The 21,802-nt window shown below is 40.5% G+C and overlaps 1 protein-coding gene across 1 annotated transcript in view; it reads right to left on the bottom strand.

Annotated features, from left to right (window-relative positions):
* The window catches only part of lrmda (leucine rich melanocyte differentiation associated), a 204,366-nt gene that overhangs the window by 16,489 nt on the left and 166,075 nt on the right, over positions 1-21,802 (bottom strand). Inside the window, exon 6 of the mRNA XM_067519423.1 lies at positions 7,134-7,218. Within this exon, the coding sequence (XP_067375524.1) occupies positions 7,134-7,218 (85 nt within the window). The remainder of the gene's footprint in view (positions 1-7,133; positions 7,219-21,802) is intronic.

Here is a 21,802-nt window from a genome sequence, read left to right as displayed (position 1 = left end):
GGTCTGCTTGGCAGAAATTCATGTCCTTGTCTGACACGTTGGGAGAAGCAGCCAACATATTGCTGAAAACATATGTCTGTCTGTGCTGAACCACGTTTTAATGGGCGAGTCCAGTTGGGTTTCTATGATCATAAATACAAAAGGTTTGTCTTCTATGGTCATAGATAGTAAGAGTTAGGAGGTTACATATTTTCCTAGTGGTCAGAAAATGGTTACATTTCTGTAAATATATTTCAGTCATGATTGATGGAAGTATGATTGTAAGCCTTCAGACTCTGCAAAAAAAAGCTTAATATTTATTTTAAAGGAATGCAGGCTATTGTACTGTACAGGGACTGAGACCTTTTCATGGCATCCTAAAGAAACAGAATAAATGATTCCAGTCAAAGGTTAGTCAGACAATTGCAGCATATTTAACTTTATTATGAAACATCATTTAGTAAAACTAAATATGGTAGAGGGAAATATTTGCTTTTATACAGGTAGCCAGATGAACTAAAACAAATATAAACCAGCCATAACATCACAGCAGCCTCTGTTGGTTTTAATGTTGTTGTGGACAGTCCTATTTAAGCTTTGATGCACTGTGACACCTGATGATTTGGACCAACATTAAATCCTTCTCATACTGCCCCTTGTCCATCACACCATTAAACAACCAGGTGGTATTATTGTTGTGGCTGACTTGTTTATAGCTCAGACTTTGAGTTTTAGCTGTATACAACCAAAAGCGGTTTAAGAACTCCAGACACTCGGCAGACTCTCTCAGATACATCAAAAGGCAAGGTAAAAACAATAGTGTCACTGACACTTCACCATACCAAGCACAAACAGAATTATTCACACCCTGTGAGAGGAGTGCCATCGGATAACGGAAAGATAATGACACTTGGTGGAAGGCAGCTTTCCTCAAAGCAGTTTAGAGCTGGCACATCGGAGTTTGGCAGTTAAGACTGTCAAAGAAGTTAAGGACGCTACCCTGGCATTTTAATCTTGCCTGCTTCTGAAGCAGAAAATGCAGAGGTGAGTTCTGGGGCTAGTAACAAGAAGGACAGGCCTGCCTCCAGAAATGAGCTCTCAGCACTTGGGATGCGGACAGCCCAGTGTTATGTGAAGCTGCGGTGAGGGATTGCAGACCCAGTTTTTCTCATCCCCTCTCTCCTCATCCATCTCCATAGGCTGTCTGTAATGGATATTCATGTTGCTGAGCCAATCCACTCCTGGGAGGAATATTATCACATCATCTGACTCAGATAAAGGAAACTGAATATGTCCTCATACACAGGAACTGTATACCACTGTAATGCGCTGTAATATGTAGCAGAGGCTGGGTTGCCAAAGAATTGATTGATGCGACTGTGCCTGAACTTTCAAGTTCTTGTTCTGTCAATAGAAGCCTGGGTTAGAAAACCTATTACGGAGAACAATTAGCATCTGAGTAGATCTTACATATACCAAATACATGCATGTGTTCATCCATCCACGGCTGCTTATCCTGTCTAGGGTCTTGGGGGGGCCGGAGCCATATCCCAGCTGTCATAGAGCAATAGGCGGCGAGGCCAGTCTATCTTAGGGCCAACACAGAGACGTACACAGACAGCCAACCATTTACACTCACAAACGGGCAGTTTTAGAGTCGCCAATTAACCTGAAATGCATGTCTTTGGACCGTGGGAGGAAACCCAAGCAAGCACGGGGAGAACACGCACACTTCACAGAAAGGGCACTGTCAGCCGGGGCGGAAACCCACAACCTTCTAGGCAATAGCTTTATCAGTACCAAGAGCACAGAAAACAACTTGTCAGGGTTTTTTTTGTGTGTTATGGATATTTTGCATATGCATATTTTAATTTAAATAAAAATGAATAATACATCATATGCAGAACGATACCACTCAGGCAATTATTGTTTAATTAAATTTGATGTAAGCAGAATTTTTAGTTAGTTTTCAATTCTTTTGCTCAGTAGTAATGTCTATGGTAATTTATTATTTTGTATGACCATATAATATTCATGTTCATAATATAAAATCTGAAAATTAACTAGTAACTGGTACAATACATGTTCAATATTTGTAGTGAGGTAAAAATATGGTAAAGTATTGTGCCTCCATGTATACCTTATCTAAAGATAGTATGTGAGTAAATGAGCTTAATTACTGTACTGTCTGCTGCAGCACAGTAATTCATATCTTTAAATAAAATTTCTAGTAGTGCATGTAGAGAAAAGGGTTTGTTTTCATATGAACTGATTTTGCCGCTGTGACTTAAAACAATATTGGAGACTGCAACCAGACACCTAGTCATTATAAACTAATCCTACACACCTCATCAGCTCACAAACTGGTAAACCCTGCAAAGACATAAAACCTTCATGCAGTGATGAGTGTTGGAGAAACATTTTATGAACTTAGTACCCGGGAAGAAGGCCATGTCTTTACTTTGTCAATTCACCTACTAGAGTTTTTTAAAGAGGCCCTCTCAGCACAAGCTCACGGCGTATAGCTGGCAGGGAGATCTGTATATATAATTTTCTATGACAATATTTCATCATCTGTCATTCTGGATGTTGAACACACACTGTCTGTAGTTTGGCTTATTGCAATAGTTTACAGAAAGCAACCCTGCAAATGGTACTCTGGACTGGGAGGAGGAAAAGCTTACACTTTGCTCTTTCCATATGCCTCATTTTAGTTGTGTGGGGGCCAGTGCAAGTCTTTGTGTTTAAGAATGATGTTTATCAGGGGACAGATCCTGCTGGTATAATCATTACGAGGCTGAGGGAAATATCTTGCAGAGCACGTACATTTGTCTAAAGGGAAACGCCAAATGTACTCTGTCTTTTCTCACAATTTTCCAAAGAGAACATTTCCCAACTCGCGGTACATGCCAAGACAGCCCAAACCAGAGTTGGAAGATTAACAGCAAAAGATGAGAGTTTTCATTCTAACTACAGAGTGACATCAAACAGAACTGAGGTATCACTCAAGGTAAGCATGGAAAATAACTTGGGGTTAAAGAAACAGATGTCTGAAGTAATGTATTAATTCGTTCACCAAACAGGTTCATAACCAGTAGCACATGTTCTCATTTTGAATAATGGGACTTCATGAACACATTAATATTTGTATTCACAACATCTGAACCATGCAGTTATAAATAATAAAATCAGCTCTGGTTGTTATACAAGCAACAATAAACAGACATTGGGGAACTGTGTATCTGTTTTGATGCATTAACATTTTTCTTAAGCCGTCAAACTCACTTTTAGTGTAACTAAGTGTGTTGTGCCATGAACATTAAGTCATCAATCAAACCAACAACCTTCCCCTTCATAATGACAACAGCTAAGTTTCAACACTAGCAGTTTAGTCATCCATTAGTCATACATCCCATCCAGATGTCTGGTAGAAGAGAGGAGGGGAGGGTGGAGATAGCAGCAGGTGTAGATCTCTCTGAGCCCAGCTGAGCTCTAAAAGGCAGTGCTTAGCACCCACAGCTCCATCATCTGGCCTCTCCCCTGTCTCCACCAGCCTCTCGACAGCCCATTCCTCATCATTTACCCCTTTTTGGCAAAGCCTAGAGCCCTTCTAATGGGTTGCTCTGAATGCTTCCAGATGTTTGTTTATTTGTTGTGCAGCAACTGTAAAACAGTTTACTCTTAGTTTGGATCTGTTCCCATTGCTCCGTTTTTTTTGTGTGTGGGGTGGGAGGGTGTGGGAGCCAGTGTAGAGTGTAGTAGGAGTCGCAGTGCAGATCACCCCGACATGTAATGAAAGCGAACTGCCAAACAAATGTGAGGCGCCCCATGGGCGTCGTCAGGAAGGATTTTTTTTTTCCTTTGAAGGCTGCTTTCCTCCTGGGATTTTAATAACAGTTGTGCGCCATTTAAGATACATACATACAAAGTAGCTGGAAGCAGGCCCAGAACAACAAGATTAAAAAAGCCCAGGGCTCATACTATAAGGCAGATTTCAGGCATTTTTCTTTGTCTGTTTACTCAGCTCGTACAAAGATATCCCTTTCATTTACTGCTGTCACTGCAAAGGGATGGCCTACTCAAATTTAATCTGATACCTGTAAAAAAAAAAAAGCAGTTACAAGTGCCTGCATACTTATTGAAATATACAGAGGAAACAAAAAGTATTTCATTAAAATCTCCTGTATGAACATGGACATATTAATCAAATCTGAAGCATCTTTTCTTTACATACTTCTAAACTAAAGTTATAATTAGACCTATGAAAAGAAAAATCTTGTGAATCTCACTTCAAAATGTGTCAAGCTAAGAAAATGACAAGCTGGTAATAAATAACTCATACATTGTTTTGCATGCTCAAATGCTAAGGCACAAGAACACAAAGTACTATTAAAGCTTTGCCCTAATAGTACAGTATAGACCAATCTTCATGAAGAGATACTTGGGCTGATACTCATTTCTGGACTGTTGTACACAGAGTTGAGTTGACAGTTGGACCAGCACCAAGAGTTAGAGCCAAGGTGACAGTAGTAGAAGATCCCCAGGCCTCTCTGCCAAACTATATACTCCACTCTACTCAGTGTCACACCCTGACCAAGACCCAGTGGAACAACCCAGCATCCTCCTCCACTTTGTCTTTTGTCTAGCTCTCTCTGATTTTATGTCTCATCATTTAATACTGGTCCTCTTACGGCCTTTCTCTCATTCCTTTATCCTCCTTTCTAGTTCTATACATTTGTTGTTTGTTGATCTGGTGGATAAAATCTCGATTTACATTTCACTACCACAACAACACATCGTTCTGCTTTTCTCCCTCCTGCACACCTCCCTGCTTCCTTGTTTTCTTCTGTCTCCTCCAGGCTGACTCCTCCACCTAGCAAGACAGGACTTTATCCTGGAGTTCTGTCCTTGGTTCCCACCCATCTCTCCCTGGGCAGTGACCTGCCAGTGCTGCCCTCCTCTTAGAGCTCCAAGTTGCTGTAATTACCTTTGGCATCCAGGCTCTGGGGGTTCCACACAGGTGACACGGTGGAGGGGATGGGTGCATAGGGTTGAAAGGAAGAAAGGGAGAATCTTTCTGTGCAGCCGATAGGAAAACACCAGAATTGCTGACATCAAGCTCAAGCTATAGAGTCTCCTTTGTATGGCCAATAAAAATGTAATTTCATTAGCTCTCTAATAACTATGGTCACAATCACACATTGTATTGTGCACATGCATTTAGTAATGCTTTTTTTGTTAGTTAAGACAGTAATTACTCACTAACTTAACAGTTTAAAATCTATATATTGTGCAATTTCATAATTTAATATATTTTTAATACAGCAAAGTGCTTTTTGTCTGATATACCAAGTTTGGTTTCTAAGCAGCATCAACAAAGCACTTTACTTTTTTAACAGATAAGAACAAAATGTGTTGGTAATTGCTTAATTTACCATTCATACTGAAGTGTTGAATTGAACCACAGAAATTCACACAGCATACTGTTCCACTCAATTGTTTATATCCTGATTTTAACTCAAATGCAAATGCTCAGCTGTTTGGAATTACAACCTTAAAAAATGTTGTTTGTCGTACCAGTGCTTTGCCACAGTTTTGTTCTCTTGGAATAAAGAGTTACTGTGACTGCCTCCCACACATAAAGAAAACTGTGTAAAGTATGTTTAAGAAGTGTAAATTAAAAAACAAACAAAGAAAAAACAATGAGTGGGTGCAGGGGAAGGAGGCAGAGACCTGAAAACGAGGTGAAGGGCGAGGATGAGGACTGTGTTATCTAAGACTGCAGCGCTACATCATAAAAATAACAAATGGAGACTGTCACTGCTGCTCAGATCTTAGACGGAGGAATAAATGTTTCACGTGTCAGATCCCTTCACCTTTAAATGGACTGTTCTTAGCCAGGTCTGGTTTTGAGAAAGCGTGGTGCTTTTCTAGTCCCAACATTTGGTGAGAGCTCCCACCATGACACAGATCAGTCCTTGGCACAAATTAAGAGAGCTGTGGTCTACTCTGGTGTACTGTATATCCAGTAGATCTGCTCACTGTTGACCTGTTGTGCTACTACAGCGCTGGTCAAGCTAATTATTCGAGCTAATTATTTCGGGAACAATCCTAAGAAAAGGCATTTATAGTACAAAGTCTGATTTTGGATGAAAATGTTTAAACCACACCATAAGCCAGGCCCAGTGATTTAAGCTAATTGGAGGCTTATTAAACTATAAACTTCATGTTAATAACAGTTGTTGGATGTTGGAACAGACATCTTCAAAAGAGACGACCCTGGCAAGTACATTTTGCTTTGCAAGACTGAATGCATATTTTGTAAATAAATGGTTAAAGTATCTGAATTTCTGTGACATGCTTCAAGTGTGAAAATATGATTTTCTTTAATTGCAAAAAATCTTAAAGCAGTCCTAATTTCTAAAATAGTCTCCATAAAAAAAAAAAAAAAAATACAAACACACTACAATTATACGCATTGGTCGGAACAAGTCAAACATCCAAGGTAAATGCACCTCGATATAAGTCAAGTCAAATTGATACAGTTTGTTTGTACAACCTGATGTATGAGTAAAATATAGTAAAATCGACTGCTGTGGCTTCTATTAACTTTCAGCTGAGAATCTGCTACAGATACTGTCAGTGGCCTTCAATCTCTTTAAAACAGTGTCTTTTTAATTTGATGCATGCTTTATACAGTATAGTGTTTGATGTTAAGCACTTGCTACACAATCACGTCAACTAACTACACTGGGTCAATACAAGGCCCAATCAATGTCTAGTATCAACAGATCAAGGATACTTCATCTTGTACTGTATATGTACTCTTTGCACCCACGCACATATTAAGATCAGAGTTAACCTACATTACTCAGGCTTATTCCCACTATAAACACATCACACAGATGAGATGAGATCAATAAGAATAGATAACATAACTTCAGCTCAGTCTCAAGTTAATAGATTCAAACTCGGCAGCTGTTAGGGTTATGACTTATATTTACATAATCCTCTGGCCTACGTTTGTTTTATTGAATGTATGATAGGATAGTGTGCTGTTTCTGGTATATTTTGAAAAATATCATTACAAATAATTGTACAAATCATCTGATTGAAGAGCTTATTGAGGCCAAAGGCCCTTTTATTTTGCATACCTTTGTGATTCTTGGCCTCACTGGATCCTCTGGGTAGGGGAGTGTAAGGTAGTAGGCCACTCTCAGATTTAGCCTCTTTCGGTGGCTAAGAGAAAGGAGACACGAGTAACAATTTAGAGGAAAAAAGATTTGCAAAGTATCACTGAGATTTACTGTGAGTGTCGTATATTCCATGAGATTAATAGTGGCACAGGAAACATTGTGCTTTATGACTTAGTGTGGCAGGTCACATCTTAACCTTCACTCAGCCTTGACCTCTTGCAGCAGTCAAGTAAAGGGCATGCATCACTCACTCTGAACTGTTAAATACAGTATAGCACGGACATTTGACGGTTTTCTGAAAAACGGTTTGAATTTGGTGTTGGGACAGGAAATACAGTTTATATTTGAAATGCTTTTAAGCGCTTAAATCTTTTTTTATGTCACATGAAATAAATATGGGGATAAATTCCTGGCTGCGTGACAAGAATGAGTTATTGATTGTAAACAAAGTCAGAGGTTCAGGCAAAGGAAGTGTAACAAATGTTGTTTTGAGACAGAAGAAAAAAAAAACAGAGGCCTAAACCTTAGACCACGCTTTCAAACAGCTCAGGACTTTCTTGTGTTGTTGTTCTTTTGTGCACTTTCAAGGTCCAAAACAGCCTCTTCCTTCCCTTAGCCTTTTAGCCAGCAGAGCAGGCAGTTTATCATGACACAGCGATATCTGATGCCTTTGCAGAAATACTTTCCAGCAGGAAGGAATTCACTGGACCTTTAATCATAGCAGGAGACTCAACTGACAAATACATATTAGCAATGGTTTGAAGCTGCATTTTTCCCACTTTTATTGTTGTTCCTCTACATGCCCATGCATAACCTTGAAGAATGAAATGGTCTGCGCTGTTAAATGGAACCATATTCGTCATGGGCAAAGAGAGCTTTGTGAATTGAAAACGATCACATAATGTGCTTTCAGATAGAATCTCTGAAAGGCATTAAGGTCTGGCCTGCATGTTTCTCATATTACATTAAAGAGAAAAAAAACAAATTTAAGCAGATTAACTACATATATGCTGCAGGACCCGGGTTGTAACAGAAACAGTTTGGAATAGAAATGTTAGTTTGACAGCAGACCTGCTGCTCTCAGCCTCTGGAGTGCCTGAAACCTGTTTAAAAATATCACAGCTGACTCCCTGCTTGTAAGTTGTACTTGTATGGAATGTGTCATACAAGAAGTAAAACAACCCCAAATAAAAAAGGAACATACTCTGCTTAATAAGAACTGTCAAAAACTATTTGAGGAAGGAAAAAATAACAATCAGGTATTGATAATTTTTGTTTTAACTGCAGCCCCTGCAGAAATGGGCCAACAAGAGAACTGAAACCAAAATTATCACCACCAATCCTATCAAGAAAAACAGATCCTTTATTCCACTAATTTGCATTTTGCCATTTGGTTTTGAGGACGTAATTGATATTGGCTGTCATAATGAACACACAAAGAAACTGTCTATGACAATTACTATGAGCGGAGAGAGCAACTCAGGCATAAATGCTGGAATTGTGAGCCCTCTATTTTATCTACCTCCATGCTCTTCTGAGCCAGAGTTGTGCCCCTGCTTGCTTCATTTCCTGGCCTGCTTGAAAGATCACAAAGCATGGCACTTTTCAGGCTTGCTTGGCCCTCAAAAGCCCCTCCTAATCCTGCTGCTTGCTCACAATTAATCTTCCTAGTTGCCACATTATTAACAGCACCACCCACAGACTACATTAGGAGGGTTTGGGAGGAAAAGAAGGAGAATGATCTGCTTCATGGAGCTTTGGGCTGCCTCTACATACAGGCTTGGTCCTATGGGATGTCAGTCACCTTTCTTTCAGTTTCACCATTCACCCAGTCCCTGTGCTGTGCATAATACCACCACTGCACCTCGTCAGTATCATGCCTGCTGATCAAACACTCTTTGGGTGCCACAACCCGTCCTATCCAGCACAACCATTTTACCCCACCCACCGAAAATCAATCTGCTGACCTCACTATCAACCAATCCACCCTTTTTGCCTCTCAGATCTTCCTCTGTACCCTTTAGCATCTGCAGTATTTAACTTCAGTCAATGACCTGTGCAGAGGAATGAGAAAACAGCAATGCTTATGATGAGATGGCACATGGAACTAATTAATGAAAACGTTTTTTGAACTTATCTGAAGCAGAGCAATAGACTGATGAAAAAAATATTTAATGTAATACAGAAAATATCAAAATCCAGAGAGATGAAACAAAACAGAGACCTGCACTATAGAGTGGCTTTAACTCTATATTGGCAATTCCCTTATAAAACACTGCAGCCACCATAATATAGTACGTGCATGAAATAACCCAGAGACTTGGATTGTTAAATGATGAGGATGTTTAATAGAAACATGATGTATGATTAGGAGTTGTAGAGTTTCCAGCCATGAACTAAATTTACTTTATGTCTCTTTTCTTGTATTTATGGAAGAGCACTGAAGCTTTGTGTGTGTTGAAGACACACCAAAGGTCTAGAATGACAAAAATAACAATAATAGAAGCTTGTGATCATCTCATGATGTCCTCACAAACTTTATTCCCTATATGTTTTCTAAACATGTGCATCATCTCTATTAATGGGTTCTTTTATCCTGCATATATTATACAATTTCTTTTTCTCTCTACTATTTGTTAGTTGTACCTACACTGAACAGAGGGAGGTGCTGCTGTGTTATCTATTTAAGATGCAGCTGGACCCCCTTTTCCTCTCTCCCTCTCTCTGCTGTCCAGATTAGTCTGCTCATCAAGCTGAGCATTGTTTTAATTTGCTGGGCCCGGGGCATATGCTGAGTGTTCACATCATTATTGTCTCTGTGCAATGTGAGTTATCACCACAGCTTATGATAATGCGGCACAAATTTACAGGCTGGGGAGAACCAAGGATTGTGTGATAATAAAGGGTGGACAGAGGAGTGGAAAGAGGGAGAGAGAAATGAAGAAAGAGTGCCTGCGAGAGAGAGAGAGAGAGAGAGAGAAATGGGTGATGGCAGCGGGAGGAAGCTCTGTTAGATGTCATTATGAAAGATGATTCCGGTACTGGATAATACATCACACCAGTGTTGTCTGTCTTCTGCGTTTCTGTGTTGTTATGCGAATAAATGCTGATAAACCCAGAGGCAATAGTGATTATTACTTCCAACATATCACCATAAGAGAGAGGGGCAGGAAGAGAGAAGGAAAGGGGAGTGATGGAAGGACAAGAAAAGCTAAACACAAAGAAACACAGAGCACATAACCACCACCACAGTGGGGTTCCTGAAAATATGAGATCCCAGAGAGTGAGTTGGGGAAGGTTGACACATATCTGGGTGTATTTCAGACTCAGATGCAACAAAGTTTTCTAAGTTTTGTAAGCTTGGCTGTCAATTTCAAAGCTTGATGGGCGCTACATTGCAGTATATCACACTGCCATCAACTGATGTAGAAAATTTCTAGATCAGGGATAACAAATAAGATGATGTTAGCTGCCAAAGAACATAAAATGACTGTTTTCCCCTCTTGCAGACTGGCTCTGAGGTTTCAGCCTGACCAACTCATCCTGACACAGCTGGTTCCTGCCTTGCCTCACCTCATCTCCCTCCTTAAGACTGACCAGCAATACAATCTAATTACAGACGCGCTACAGAGGGAGACGAGTGTAAACACCAGCCCTTTTTATCTCCTTATACATCTGGACAAGTAGACAAAGTGCTAAAAGGAAATAAATGTGGCCTGACAGCCACATCAAAGGGTTCAGCCAGAGGCTTACTGCTACTTAGGGCACAGGAATGTTGTTGCTAAGCATCAGCCCGCAACCTATCAGGGTGCAAAGAGGGCCCTGTCCTGCCTTAGAGAGGAAAGGGGAAAAAGAGAGAAACGAAGAGGAGAAAGAAGGAACGAGGGTGAGGAGAGGGGAGGGGGGGTGGGGCGGTGGGGGGGGCTGACATTGAGGGGAGGCTAGGGACTCAAGGAGATTTTTGTAGCTTAAAGCAATTGTTGGAAGAAACAAGCCTTCTGTTTTGTTTTCTCTTGACACCATTTCTGCTTTTTGCGCTTGCAAAAGACATGTATAAAAATGTCTTTTGATATGTTTTCTCTTTGGGTCTATATCAAAATATTTCTTTTGTGTCTGTGCATGGAACTTTTTTCACGTCTTGTCTCTGTAAACTGGTGCTGCTTTCTGATCATGTAGGAGATCAGAGGAGACACAACTTGTGAACTTATTTGAGTCAACATTTAATGCTGGCATGACACGTTTATTTCTTCACTAGATAGAATTTTTTATGATTCATGTCTCATACTTCTGAAGTTAGGGGTTACGAACAATACACTTCTAAACACTTTTAGAAAAAAAAAACAATGAAAAATAAATAAGTAGCACAAGCTTACAGCATCTTACGCTATTTAATGGCAATGATGACATGAGAAATGCTCTAATTCACTACAAGTGATTGAATACAACCCTGTTATGTGATCTCACATGGAATTTTTGTGCATAATTCAAAGAGTTTTCAAAGTGAAGCCTAATATTAAGGTGCACTAATACACAAAATATTATATTTAAATGTTATTATACAGCCAAGAAAACATGTTTCTTGAGGTAAAATAATTTAAATGCATATTTTGGAAGCCACAATCACAACTGGCATTGTGCGAGTTACAAGAGTGATATATTAATTTGAATGTTTTCTTTTTTTTATGGTTGACCCTAATGACTGTGGCTTAGGGGAGCAGGGAAAAGATTGTGATGTGTTTTAAATTGCTGTTGTGTGCATGAAAAGTATTAATTCTGTTTTCTTTGGTAATGGCAGGGGAAGAACATTTGATGTACAGTAATGGTGCCTGCAATTGTGGGTAATACAGCAGTCTTTTGCTCAGCAGGAAGACTGCTGAGCGTGTGTTTAATGATTTTCCAGTTCTACTCCAATGCACTTGCACTGAGTAAATGTATCATATGATCACTGATCACAAGAGCAACTGTTGTGATGTTTCGCTTGGGGCACGAGGCAAACGGAGTGAACCAGCAACAGCGAACACCGTTGTTTTGTGTATGGCTAAGCATCAGACAGGCAAAGGTTGAGTGCTGCTGGACGTTAATCATCCATAGCAATGACTCATAGATGGTAATAAGGCTGTGTTTGTTTCTAGGTTGAAATTTTAAAAGTCATTCGACCTTTTCTTTGAATGTCTTGCAGAATAAGTGTAGGTGATTTAAAGAGGAAATGTAAGCCTGCATTACAGGTACGCGGTACAATTAGCTTGAGGCTATTTCTTATTTTGGTCTTGTGTGACCTTTCCATGGGTACTGATTCTCAAGCTACAACGCTACAAAGCCATAAAGATAACAATCAGCAAATGTTGCAGATATTGGTTTAAAACAATGATTAAATGTTTTCTTCAAACTTATACATAGAACATAACTGGTTGTTTAATACATTTCGTAAGTACACACAATTTCATTTATCTTTAAAAAGAGGAGAAAAGGGAAAATGCAAATGTTCTGATCCACCTGTGACAGAAATCATTTTTGTTAGGAGTTTTACCTTATTTTGCTGGTGTGAAAAAATATTTTCTTTTCTTGTTGAACCCAAAGTACACAAAGGCACACACACAAACACAAACACAAAACTACAGCAACTCAGGAGTTTGACATATCATGAGGCTTTCTGTTCCGATTAGGGGCTGTAGCTAACGTTAGGGCTGTTTTCTAGAGTGTAGGATGTTTAATAATTGAAGACTCTGGGAGCGGGCCTGTCACACCGGCTTGTCTAGAATGTTTCCTATGCAATTAGATGCTGAGAGACATTTGAAGAGGACCCACAAAAAGAGCCACAAAAAAGTGACATGTGAACTTAAAGGAAATTAGCTCTTCACACGAGTGAAATGTGAAGGTTACTTAGCAATGCTTAACTCAGACTGCGGCTGTGTGAAGTGTGTGTTTGACTCAGCCCTGCTACGAAGACTGCGATTTTCTTTACTTTGAGCTGGCTTCAGTCAGTAAGATCACAGAGGGAATGAAAACTAATTTTGACTCAAGGCATACAGGAAGAAAAAAGAGGGGAAAAAAAGCCTGAGATATGTCGAAATAATGAGATCTCTTGATGTTTTCTGGGAAGATATGGGATGATGCAGACAGATGCACAACTCACAACTTCACCCAAGGACACACACAAACACACACACAAAAGGAACATTTAGCCACAACTTAAAACACACACACATTTACATGTGTGTATTCACATTAAAACGTGCAAACGTGCCCTCTCATATCATTTGGATGAATTAAAACACTTATGCCTATGTATACAGATGTTCACTTTAACTGTATTCAGGGACAAACACAGACCAATTAGTCGAGCACAGATGAAGACGTGTATGATGTAAATAAAGCACAGCCTCAGTTATCAAAAATGAAGAACTCTGACCTCAACTCAGAGCAAAATGATCATAAGTTTAACATTTCATCATTAATGTATGCTAATTATTTGTGCTTTCTTAGGATGTAAAGATTATTCTGGAGCATATACCCGTGTGATTTTATGAACTTATAAACTATGATAACACAAGTCTGATGTGTATAAAGATAATTAAGCCACTGAAAAACAGGTTTCCCTTTATTTCCATTTGAAAATATGATCTGGCAACCTTTGAACACATGTGAATAATATTCTCCCTATCTATCTCTGCTCACCTCCAATCCCTGACAACCTTTCGCAAAACATCCCCCCTTCCACTCTCCGAGTTCCACGCTGCAATGATAACACTGTCATCTTCCACACCTATCATAAGTCAAAGGCAAACGACCCAGATCCTCCGTCGCAAGACAGAACCCTCTGCGGGCCTGTAAGCTGTATCATTACACCATGTCATTTTTATGGCATGGAGCAAAGCCCAGCTCTCTAATTACACTCTGCCTACTCCATTTACCCAGACAGGGATAGATCAGCAGGCAAACAATGCATTAAAAATGGAGTGCTTCCCCCTGCTCTGTGTTGTTCTGCCGGTGGTCGTCGTTGTCCCCTGGTTGTTGTTGTTTCTCTAAAAGCTGTGGAGGAAAGATAGCAGAGAGTCCACGCCACTGTGCCTTCCTCTCCGCCCCTTCTTGACTTGCCCACCTCCTCTCTTCTTCAACCATTCCCTCAGAAGGACTTATGAAGGTGAGTGGCTGTGTGACAGGCCAGAAATAAAAGAGACAAACCAGGAGTAAAAATTAAATAAAAAGTAGCTGTCTTAAACAGTAATTGCACTCCTTTGCTGAGCATGCTTTCAGATATATAAACCTGATTTACTGTCGGTGTTGCTGCCACAAATCAGAGGGCCCTCTGAGAAACACTCCTGCTATGAAATTGTTTAATCTCATCAAGTTCTGCTTTCACAGCAGGCCATAAATCACATAGTCTTTGTTATCATAGACCTCCATGAGCGCCTCTGAGGCAGGCAATGGATCCTGGGTATATATAATCTTGACTGCGCAAACAGCAGGGTCTAAGCAGCCTGAAATACTTTCATATTAGCCGCGGTGCAGCTGGTGGAACACAAGCACCCTGATGGATATCTCATTTCCTGCACTCTGCATCTATTTCGAGCAAATTATTACTGCATAAATTTCTTGTCAACAGAAACGGCCAATTAATTAAGTTAAAAATGCACTCGTGATCACATCTACACACCAAACAGGAGAGTCGGGGCAATTTTCCACTAAGTGAATTTACCACAGGGGTCACTGTAATAAATGATTTTAAACTTTGTCATAAAGTCGCAGACAGGCCAATATCTACACGAGAGTTGCAGTGCAGCCGAACCCTCCACATATTTGCATAAAGTATATTTATGTGAAAATGCTAGAGGACGACAGTCGGGGCAAGGAAATAAAGTTTACAACTACAAAACAAAATGTCTGCCAACCTCTGCCTCTCCAGTATTTCATCAAAAACAGGCACAAAGGATTGGCTAGAGATCATAGAAGCACCTTAGCCATTTAAGATACAAAATATACACATTTAACAGAGCTCACAATCTGAATGAATTATTCATAATGTATGAGGGGTTGGGTGTTTGCGGGGGCAGGGGCTGGTAGTTGTTTATTCAGCTTGGGTCGTTTATCAGACAGTGAGGATCCCACGGCAAGGATGAGCTCTGAGATTTATCTGTGTTTGAGCTCTAAAGCTGATAAATCAAGGGGTGTAATCATGCTCTGAGTGGCCGAGCTGTGACCCCACACTGAACTAATGACACCGGGATATCTAAGCTCCTTTTCCTGTTTCTGGGTTAGGCCCTTAGGTTAGTTCCCTGTCAGACATGAAGCTAAAGAAAGACACGGCTGCACAGAAAAAAAACAGGGCCCGTTGTGTCCCTTTGTCAAGCAAGCAGGATTGTTCAACCACTGCTAAAAATAACAGTGGTGGAAAAAAGCTAACAGCAGAGGGCTACTGTATAACAATGTTTGGTCAAACAATAGCAATGACTATCGATTGCAAGTATACACACACAGTGAGTTCACAGGCTGGTATTCACAACAGTCCCTGTAAAAGATACTGCCGTTTGGCTGAGGATGTCTCAGAGCCCTCCCAGAGCAAAGGCTTTCTCCTGGACCGAGCCTGCTCTGATTTATCATGTCTTCTGCTAGCAGGCTGTCCGCTGATTAAGCCAGTGGAACTTTGTTTCACTCTCCTCTCTCTTTAATCTGTCTCTCAGCGAGATAAATTAGCCAGTGCCGTGCCAGCTCCTGCTCCCTTTACCTCCCTCTCTTCCGTCTCTTCCGTCTCTTCCTCTCTCTCTCTCTCTCTGCTTTTTTCTCAGTTTATCTTTTCTGTCTGTCACACATTGAGAATAGAGCAGACACATCTGCTCCTACGCTCCTGCAGGAGATAGGGCTGGGCTACATCCCTGGTCAGATTTAGCTAAGAGTGTATGTGAGTGAGAACGAGAGAATGAGTGTGTTTTTCCTCTCTTTTTCTCTCCTTGACAACATTCTGTCAAACAATCTCCCTCTCCTTGGCTGGGCTTATGATCTTTGTTGTTAGCTAATAAATCAGAGAGTATTTATGATCTGCAATCCCTATTCTTAGTCTTTTAATGGCGACACGTTTGTGGGTGAGTTAAAGCAGGGTTTTATTCACTAGGCTGTGGGCCAAAGTGAGGCTTGGGTGCCTCTGCTGTGAATGTTTTCCCCTCTCTACTCTTGCCCGGGTGGTAAATCACACTCATTGTCAGGCAGTGCTAAGTTAGTGTGCGTCATTGGGGAGAGCAGGAAGCACTCGGCATAATTCTGTCCTTCAGTTTAATTTATTGTATCGGTAGCTTTGTAATCTCTGCGCCATAAATTAGAAGGGTTGACAGACAAGAGTTTGGATTTAACAGCAGTGTTTATCAGAATTTTGGATGGCTACAGACCTTATTTCTTACTTAGCTTTCTGGTCTCATATTTAGCAATGAAAGCAAGCAGTGGGTTAGGGCACTGTGCTATTTCATGTTTTGTTGTGTTGTTTTAATTAGAATGCAGCTATATTTTTGCTATTAAACTACAAAACATGTCAAAGAGGTTGAAAGATGGGGGGAGAAAATAAGAGGGAGTTCGAGGACATGACCTTGTTCAGAGGTTCTATTTCAGGTGAAATATAAGGCCTAATACAAGGGCACTGCTGCAGCATCTGCTTTGCAGATAGTGCACTTGGCTCTCCTTCCATGCCAGTGAATATAAATCAGCTGAGGCATCTCAATGCTAGGCCTGACTTCTAGAGGCCAACAAATCTTTAACATGAGATTAAGGCCTCAGTGGAGTCATCTATCTTTGGGTGATGGAGGAAGATATCAGGGTACTCTATGGCAATGTGGTATCACTGAGTCAGAATAGTGTACTAGGACGTACAGAATGCTACGTCTAATTGTCTAACAAGTCACTATTGACATAAAGAGAGAATTACTCGCTACAGCGAGGATTGTTCTGGAGACAGCTAGAAATTCGTATAAAATATATATATTCAAATTTAATAAAGGTACAAAGAACAAGGATAATGCTGTTAGGAATCACCCTCTTCTATTTTCTACAGTAAATAAGCAAGACCCAAAAACTGAACTCATAAGATATGTGTTATGGGTATTTTCATTTAATTGTAGTAAATGTAAATGGTGTCAGCTGCTATGTGTCAGCAACAAAGAAAGTAGACCAAAGCAAAGCTGCCAATTATCCTATAAAACATGCATATCTTCCAAAGCATGGGTCTCCTTTGTGGGTTTAACCTACCAAAAGCAACGGGCGGTTTACAAGATGCTCACTCAGTGGATACAATTGTGCATAGCATAAAAGGGAACACAGAGTGTGAAGACCTAACAATGAAACATATCTCACTGTAGCCTTTTCAACGCACTGCATTTACATATCAAGCCACTACCCTGATATGTAAACACATTCCATCAGATGCCGCCTTCACAGCCAATGAGAGCCATTTCATTTCTCCTATAGCTCTGTAGCATTAGACAAAGGGAAGGGGCCTGAAAGAGACATCTCATGTCATCACCAAGAGAGATAATGGAATTGTTATACATCCTTGATCACAGACACTCTCACGGCATCTTGCTCTCTTTTTCACTCATTCTTTGTCTCAGTGCTCTTAAAGTCTCTCTATCGCTCACCCTCTCTCGCAGATTTGTGCGCACACACACAGCACACGAGTAAAAATTCCAGCACACTTCAGTGCGATAGCTCCTCTTCTCTTTCAGGGTTTCATCTCAATAGCTTTTTTATCTGAGCACTTCAATTTGCAAGACTAGCTGGAAGGCAGCTCCTCCTGATATGTTAATTGCAGGGTACTTAAGCGCTAAAAGATTAACATAAAACCCTTTGGAAACAAGCTAATAGTTTATGATAATTCGTGCATGGCCTTTGTCTGTCTATCATTACATTGCCTCTAGCGGTAATTTTATCAAGGGGCTGTAAAATATCATTTAAACAAGTTCACTTTCAGATAATTAATAGTAGAAACTGTATTATTCAATTGAGCCACACTGGCACCATTAACAATATGGCAACTAAGCTATAATTAAAGTATTTTATTTTATTAACCTATTCATAACGTTGAGCAAATGATGACACAGAGACACAGGCTTTTTTCTTGCAGAAGCACTGTCACTAGGGCAATTACAGGAACCCAGGGATGTCTCCTCGGTTAGCTGAGCCGATTGAAGCTTTTCAATTAGCAGGTGGGTGCATGGCTAGAATACCTCCAGCACAGGGAGATGGCACACACGAAGGAGACTTGCACACCAGCACGAAGAATATGCTGAGCTGTCAGATCGGAATTTGCGCTGTTTGCCAGGACTGGGAGATTTAGATTGAGACAAAGGTCTTAAACTGGATTTGAACCTAGACTATGTGAGATGAAACAATCTTGGATGAACCAAGGGGCAAAGCAGAATCACAACAAAACAATCTAACACTAAAACACCTGGCAGCCATCAGAACTATATTTGCCAAGGAGCCATTCAAATGTATTTAAAAAGTCAAGAACCAGTTTAAAGCACTGACCCTTGTAGTTCACATGCATTCCCATCTTAAAATTATAGGCATCACTGTGTGAAGTCTGATGCTTGTACAAGGATGCTTGTGTGTGAATGTATGTGTATTTGATAAGACACACATTGGCCCCTTCACAAAAACGCACACACACGCACACACACACACACGAACACACACACACACTTTCTCTTTCAGATACACCATCCCTCTCATGAATAATACAAAAAGTCTTTTCACCAAAGAACTCAAATAGCTATTCATTCATCTGCATACCTGGAGCCTTGCAAAATGATTGGCCAACCATTACCACTGGTTTAAAAAAAAAAAAAAAGAGAGCGAGAGAGAAAAATGTCCTCCAAACAATTTGCTTTAAAATGAGACAGGAATGATTCTGTTCTTTTCAACGGCATAGACAGGCCCCTGTGCATAATGATGTTAGAGTAATGGGGTGACAGATAGACTGGGAGACCATGACATTAGCATGAGAAACGCACCAGTGAGCAGCCACTCAACTGTGGTCTCAGAGGGCCCTCAGACATACACTATGAACATCGTTTGTCTCACAGACCTACGAGCCTGACAAATGAAGACACGCCACTTTTCATGCCAAGCAATATACCATTTCACTTTAGCAAATACGTGACTTAATGACAGAGGGAAGCCTCTCTCTGCATTACACAAACTCACTATCTTTTGTCTCATTAGTGAAGAATAACCTTGCCAAAGGTTGAATGGAAAGTGGGGACACAGTCTCTGCCTTCAGAAAATGGGATAACAATACAATCAAAAAAACACGGACGTTTCCAAAATTATAGAATGAACAGTAACAACCACTTATGTGTTTGGACAGATTCTTTCCAACACGTTAGATGCTGATTGTAAATGAAAAGAGCTTTACTCAGTAAAGATTGGCCCCATAGAAAAAAAAAGCTATTTTCAGGCCTAAAAACTTAAGAAAGACATGGTAGTTAGGTAGAGAACACCATTCAGGGCTCAATATATTTATCACTGTGGTTATTTCAATCTCAACGTTAGGAACTACAATTACTGCCAAACACTTGCTTTAGTGACACACTGAGAAAAAAAGGATCACACTATTCTAAAATCTATTCGCAGGAATAACTTTTTTTTTAACATGGCCTAAAACAGTATAGTTATCAGACAAAGTCTGCTATATTCATTTTTATGAAATTGCAGGAGTATCTCAAAGCTAGGAGGCTAAAACATTATGTTTGTTAGAGGATATGAAACCTTTAACATTCTGTGAAAATCTAGATGCTACAGACGTGAACTACAACCTAAAAATGGTTGTGCTCTGACAGCTCTGTCGTCCACAGCACCACAATGTCGAAAGGGGAATGCCTCCTGTAAACATTTATCTTTCCTGTGAGTGTGTGACTGTGTGTGTGGTAGGCCCGGTGACAGGAGCTTCTCTGAGGTTTTATCTGCAGTGTGACGAGACAACCTGTAATATACGAGCATCTGGAGCTCCTCTTCAAACACAGCCTTATCTCACGCCAAACATTCCCTGAGGCCAGAGCAGAGCAAGAGTGGCCCGGACCAGACCAGACAAGACCTCACACCGTCTACCGTATCCCACCCAATCCGACAGTTGAGAGCCGGGCGCACAATTTGGGAATGGTCCATCGAAGTGCATGTGTGTGTTTACATAAAGCGCTGTATGAACGCAGCCTCGACAGCTGAGAAAAACAATGTGACATTACAATGAGGGAAATCATCTGCTTGGAGTTTTTCTTCCGCCCAGCTAATCAGGCTAGAGGTAAATGGTGTTGCACTCAGCACAAATGGACATGATCCCTCTTCATTCACTGACTTAAACATAACTGTTGAGAGTGGAACTAAACACCCATCACTCAAGTTGCTGTTTGGAGGAATTTATTTTACATCAATCTTAAGATAAATAGTAAAGGCCATTACAGATCTTTCAGAGGGCAACTTGAATGAGCCGCATGCTATCACTTTCAAAGTGACTGATAACAGCAGCCATAGGTTGCTAGAAAATCTTTAAAACAACTTTATCAAGACTACAGGGTTGTTATACAGCTAGTAAAGTGACAGAGAACCACTCTCCCAAACTGTAGTTTATATCTAAAAGTGATGCAGACATTAAATCAAGTATGGTGAGTTTCATTTCCCTAAGCATGCACAAGAAAAATGATGGTGTTGGTAAAGAAAGTGTGTGAAGCGAGACCAGCTTAGTTAGAAAGCTCTATTCTTTTCTCTGTGTTGTTTGCCTGACTCGGACCGCTGCCTTCAGCCTGCCTATGGGGGGATGTAGACATGCCCCTCTCTGGGGCCTGTACATACAGCCTGTGCCTCACTTCAAAGAGAGGTCATAAGGGCAGTCTACTCCCCCCAAACTCAGATCCATTCAGCTCACAGCTGATTCCACTATGTGTGTGTGAATGTTTAGTGTGTCTCACTTTGACTATCTCTGGGCCCCTCTAGCTTTCAGTTCAGACAGACTTCTACTCTTGTTATATTTTTTTCTAGAAGAAGGACAAAGAGAGACATGGAAGTACATCCCATAGCTTGTGTGTAGGTAAGTGTGTTTGTGCATCTGTCTTTGAAATCTAATGAATGAACAACAACACTGTGCGCTCTCTAAACATGTTGTCATAAAAGCCCTTATCACAATTTATGGCTAAATGCAAAGCACACAGATATTGTTGTGAAACAGGATTGTTAAGCAAAAATCACAAAAAAGACCACAGTGCTGACCTCTACATACCTCATGACCAGTTAAAAAATATCAGTGTGAGACCAAAAAAAAAAAAGAAACGGGGAGGAAGGAGGAGTGTGTGTCAGAGAGAGGAAGTGCATTTGAAAAATAGAGTGAATGCTGAAGAGAGAAGCTGAGCTCAGTGGCTGCACAGGGAGGTCTGGCCTTTACAAATCCCTTCTTTTTTGATCTCTTCATCCAGATGAAAGAACAGCGGCAGGCAGGATTATGTGGGACAATTGCGCATTCTCCCCAAACCCTGACTTGATCGGCTTTTGCAAGAGCCCCAATCATTTTCAATTAGGCACATTTTCTGACATCCTGTAATAGCTACAGTGCAGGTCTTAAACTCCCCGGCCGCCCTGGTGCTGTAGCTTGATTTTTG

This window comes from Channa argus, chromosome 1 (genome assembly GCF_033026475.1).
Source record: "Channa argus isolate prfri chromosome 1, Channa argus male v1.0, whole genome shotgun sequence".
Classification (NCBI taxonomy): Eukaryota; Metazoa; Chordata; class Actinopteri; order Anabantiformes; family Channidae; genus Channa; species Channa argus.
Note: the sequence above shows the minus strand (reverse complement) of the source record. Positions and strands in the feature narration are given on the sequence as shown.